Source organism: Glossina fuscipes, unplaced genomic scaffold (genome assembly GCF_014805625.2).
Source record: "Glossina fuscipes isolate IAEA_lab_2018 unplaced genomic scaffold, Yale_Gfus_2 99222, whole genome shotgun sequence".
In the NCBI taxonomy this organism is placed as follows: Eukaryota; Metazoa; Arthropoda; class Insecta; order Diptera; family Glossinidae; genus Glossina; species Glossina fuscipes.
In genome coordinates, this window is record NW_024005342.1 from 6,558 (window position 1) to 12,193 (window position 5,636).

General features: G+C 36.6%; 1 protein-coding gene across 1 annotated transcript; it reads left to right on the forward strand.

The window, feature by feature from the left end:
* Positions 1-901: 901 nt before the first annotated feature.
* On the forward strand, positions 902-3,656 carry LOC119644225 (zinc finger protein 582-like; the record flags this gene model as incomplete). The annotated part of the gene is made up of 2 exons (XM_038043756.1): positions 902-1,027; positions 3,378-3,656. Coding segments are annotated over exons 1-2 (405 nt in total), but the record flags the coding sequence as incomplete, so codon positions are not given.
* Between the last annotated feature and the right edge of the window lie 1,980 nt (positions 3,657-5,636).

Here is a 5,636-nt window from a genome sequence, read left to right on the forward strand (position 1 = left end):
TAGAGGCTAGGTGGTCAGGGCATGGGTTAGATTAGTTTAAAGCTTTTTTTCAGATTTCACAATAAGCATGTTTTTATTCTAAAATAATGAAATATCGTAGCGAGGCAAGTACCTAACACGTGTCTGTATATCCGATACTTGGACACCCCCCTTCCGACGAGCCAGGCCGGAAAACATGCGAAAAACGATGAGAATTAGACGACAACATCCGTGTTTAGGTAGAGTTTGCGAAACGTTACAAAAATTTAAGTTAATCAGCAACTTTGAAGTCATGTCACGATTCTTTACTCAGTAATGCCAATATTTTTAGCATCGGCAGCTTACACAACATTGCAATAAAATAAGTTAATCTACGTTCTCCTCCCACGGTCTCGGTCCTCTAATATTCTCCCAATTTTCAATGTCAAGCTTTTTGATTTTCTCAAATTCCCTTTCTATAGTCACGTGTTCGGGCTTCTTACACTGACCAGCTGCATATCTTCTGGCGTAACAGCTTGCTGCCGGGAATACTTATATCTAGTGAAATAGGAGCAAATGAATTTTATAAATTATATTATGTGAACCAAAAAAAGGAACCTTAACTAGGAAAATTTCTGAAGACCAAACTTACCATTGGTTTATTAAGTTCTTCCAAACTGGTGTAAAGAAGAGTTTGATTCCTTGCATTTGATTTAACCATAGCCCGTAATAATCCAAAAAATAATGTGCGATATGGGGAATAAAAACTTGGCCCAAGCCCGCAACAGCGAGGGAAACACCAACAGGAAAGAATAAGTAGTAAGTACGTACGTATGTTTGTAATGCTCACAAATGCGCATGCGTTGCAGCCGTGGCTGGCCTTTATTATTGTCGCTGGCTAGGCTGTCAGAGAAGCTAACGCGGCTTTAATGCTCGCTACAATATGTTAGTTCATGTGCGCACTCATGCCAAGGAGAAACCGCATCAATGTCGTTTATGTGAGAAAGGATTTTCGCGAGCCGAAAACCTTAAAATCGATATACGCCCACATTCGGGCGAAAAGCCGTACGTATGTGCAAGGGTTGTAGCACAGCGTATTCGAATTCTTCTGATCGTTTCAAGCATACACGTACGCATTCTATGGAAAAGACTTATATGTGCAAAGTATTTGGTTGCCAGAAATGATACACCGATCCTTCATCCTTACGTAAACATGTAAAACCGTTTAGGCGTTGGACACAAATAATGAAATCATCTATCTGAAATTTGAAATCATCACCAAAGTCTGAAGAATCTGATTATATTAAGCATCGAGAACATATAAAGCCATCTGCACGCAAATCATTCACACGAATCTCTTCGAATTCAATACGTCGCCCTTCGTATGCACAAGACTCCTTTTGTTTGACTATGGAAGAAATGTGCCACATTAAAGGCAATGACATTGACAGTTATTGGTTAACAGATGAAGTTGATGGTCCTTTACACCGATAGCTTTAGCAATAAACTGCACCAAGAAGTTGAATTATCAATGGAATTGGATTTAAGTGGTGAAAAACCTTTAGATTTAAGTTTTAAACGAGCATAGCAACCATTTATAAGACGTGGGATTATCTTACATTTTTTTTATCCGCCTGAGGGACCGAATAGGCAAGAGTCTCGACTAGAACCATATTTGGGAAGCAAACACCAAGATTAAGTATACGTTTCTCAAATGCTGGTAAGGGTAACAGAATCAAGAAGAAATCAAAGAAAAAAGCGGGTCCCACCACCAATTTCTAAGGACAAAGAGTATGAATTGCTTTTGAGCCAATTCAATTGAATCTCTATAAGATTTATAGAAAGGAGGCACACTTAAGTGTCTGTCTGATCACGTATAGACTTTTTGTAATGTAAGCATAGATAAGCTTTTCGGACCAGCGCTTCACGAATTCGAACGCCGGCCTAGCTTTACTTAAATCGAGTTTAATGTGCAGATTAAACCGTAATTCTTGATCAAACATAAACTCTAAACCCTTGAACAAATTTATGTTTTTCAACATTTGTAAATCGATAAAATACTAAGCAGTGAGTGAATTTCTCGTGGAGAAAGAAAGCTTCTTGCATTTTTTTAGCTTTAATTTCATAAAATTTAATGAACACCATATGAAATTATTTCTCGCTTCCATTGCAGTTCGACGCAACTACCACGGATTATTTTCTATACTATATGAAAAAAAGAAATAATTCCATTAAAGCTTACAAAAACATTGCAGTGTGACCGCATACCGTTATATGCACCCACTTTGAGGTGCGACAGAATTATGCAAATTCAGCATAATTCTTTCGCTAAAAGTAAAATAAAAATTAAGTCGCACTTCACCATTAAGAAATGCAGTACGAAGCCAGGCGCTCCACTTAAAACAATTATCATTTTTGACGATGTTAGCACAATTTAGTGCAATATGTGTATAAATACCCAGGTAAGATTTGATTAAAATTAATTGTCAAAAAGCAATTCAAGAATCGTATAAATTCGCTAGTATAATAAAAGGTGTTCCATCCGCCTAGTATCATTGTTAGGGACTGCCTCATTCCGAGCTCAATTGGTATTTTCAAGCGGCAGATCGACTTGGCGCATTGAAGCCGAGCAATTTAGGAAATATTTCACAGCTCCAATTTGGCCACATTTGGGAAAGATTCATAGGGAATCTTCCCATAATTAAAATATCAGTACGCCATTATAAAATATAATTACAATACAAACATATGATATGATGTGTTTAGCGAGTGCTTGTAATTGCCAATTATTTTATTGCTAAACCCAAAATTCCTCGTATGATATGCAGAACAATTTGCTCGTTGCCTGTTGTTGTAGAGAAAACAAGTTCATGTGACTCGTCCAAAATGACATTTATAGTCTGACCAAAGCCTTTTAATGTGCCTATAAAACTCCGACCGTCTGCAGTGATTATCGGAACAGTGTGATAAATATATTGCTCCAATGCGGAAGCCATTATAACGATTTAAAAAAAAAAAAAAAAAACTGATGAGAATAAATCTTTATTTAATATGTTTTGGCGGAAAAAAATAAAACTCTTATGGTGGCGTTGTCGACTTGTAAACAAATACTGATATGGGTTAAGATGCAACCAGTATGCAGAGCAAACACATCTATTAGTATGAAATGTGTTATATTGTATAAAGGGTTTCACCGCCTTGCCGCTGGACAAAACTTTGCCACACTTATGCCACATGGTATATTAAGCTTACGAGCATGGCACGTTAAGCTAGGCGTTGCTAGCGTGTTATGGCTGTACATAACACTCAAGAATGTAAGGATCACTCCTACGATTTGCAGCTATCCTTCGAATATCTAATGTCTAAATAAAGTTTACGCTGGATTACTATAAGCAGTCCTCAAGCTATGTTAATGTCAGTGTGTTCACAAATTTGATGAATTACTCAACTACAAGGAGGATGAACCACTGGACGCTATTAATAATGCGAATATAAACTTTATCTGCACACAAACGCCTTCATCTTCATCGACGACTTCATCGTCAACCGAAAATAACCTTGCTAATACTTCCGTGGTATCATCACCTTCATCGGATTCTGCCATAGTTCCAGTAAAATTTTTAACTCAACGTATACTCAATAAGCAGAATTCAAAGCTGCCACCACCCATAAATGGAATGGGTGATACGATGCATACCGTACATTTATATATATATATATATATACCTTTGCTAAATACTTGGTGAGTTGTCGCCTCTTTTCTTGCAAAATTAACTTAGGAAATTATTGCTTAGATGGCAACAGGGACATGATCGAATAAATATAAGTCAGCGAATACGGGAGAATCACAGCCGCGATATCAATTGTCGTCCCGGTATTGACGGTAAAGTAATATTTTGACACTTTAGACTTAGCTCGCAAACCTAAAGTAACATAGCTGTTATATTTTCTTGTTTTTGGTTGACGGGAGCACCGTCCTCAAAGTCTGAGGGATATACCAATAAACTACGTGTAGAAATTGTTACCTACCCCGCGTCAAAGTGGAATTAAAATAAATAACAAATATTTTTTAAGCATGCTAAATTAAGAAATTACAATTGATTGATTGACAACATTGCAACATTTGAACGTCGGTTCAAAAATCTCGCATAGGTTTCGCTGTGGACAAAGGTAATATAGATGCATTTCAGCATAATCTATGCCTTAGGCCTTAAAGTAAATAATTAAAATCATCTCTCCCCACCAAAGCACAAGGTAAGCCATGATTGGTTGCTGTCATTGGTTAGACTTCACTTTTTTTGGATGTACTCAAATCCAGTCCATCAACAGTTTATTTATTTTTCCGAGGAATTGCTATTTTGTGTGAAAAACGGAATATAAAATGTGTGTAACAATTTGTATGAAAATCGAAATATAAAATGTATCGAACAATTTGTAAGAAAAACGATATGCAATATGTGAGCCACATTTTATACTAAATTCTTTTGCAAATGTGTGAGCGGTCTCCTTATTTTTGCGAAAAAGCGAGAATGCTTACGACAAATACTACAAAGTGAGCAGACAGAAACCAAATTTTCAAAAATTTCTATACTTTACGGCGTTTTTGAAGTTTGCTTCTGCGTCTTGAAAATAGATTTAATTTTGATGCGGTATAGTATTGAACAGGAATGGTCAATTTTTTCTATTTCCATACAGACACTATGGGCATCACCACAGAATATGCGTTAAAATTTTTGTACCTTTATCTGCTATAGGGGTAGAAAAGTAACAGAAGTAACTAAAGGTCCCAGGGGGATTTGGCCCGTTTTCAAAACCGTCAAAATTGATGTCGACAGCTCAAATTTCGTAACATGGAGAATGTTTACGACAGACATTGCACATACGGACAGAGGCACAACCATTGCATTTTCCATTTCAGAATGTGACGAGTTTTCAAGAATAACATTGCATTACATTTATTACACTTTTTTTTTTTTTTTTTTTTTTTTTGTTTGTTTAGAGATGGATTGGACCAGTTAAGTTAATGTTAGATCCATAATCCAGAAACGAAGTTGAGAGCGATTGATGAAAAAATTTAAGCATAGGTAGACTGATGTGGCAGAGTGTTCGCAATGAGAGGCTCTGTTCCGCTGTCAATCCATAAATCACCGTACTTGGTACTGTACTGTCAAGATCCGGCTAATAATGCCGATAAAAGAAAAAGTGTAGGCGATTCGTGATTGTAATAGAAATACTAAATGTAAAATTAGAATGAAAACTCAGCTGATTTGATAAAGGCAGTCAGTTGCTTCAAATGCCTAAAGTTACCAGCACGAAAAATTTTATATAGATTGTTATACAGGTTAAATATACTGGAAGATTGTCTAAGGATGTCAAACCTCTTGCACTCAAAAATAAGGTGCTCGGCAGACTCAATAATATTGCAATCCTCACAGATGTCAGAGGAGGAGACTTTGATCATTTTAAAATAGACCTTGTCGTAGGTGTGATTACTCATAAGACGGTGAAGAACTTTAAATTCCCATGTTGTGAATTTTCCTTTAGGTAGAAGCGTGGGTGTCAAAAAAGGGTAAATTTTGTAGAACAGCCGGTCACTTTTTTCTCTAGCTAAAACATGATACTCATCTTTCTATTCTTTTATGATGAGTTTTTTGACTAGCAGAAAAGCTTCGCTGGGG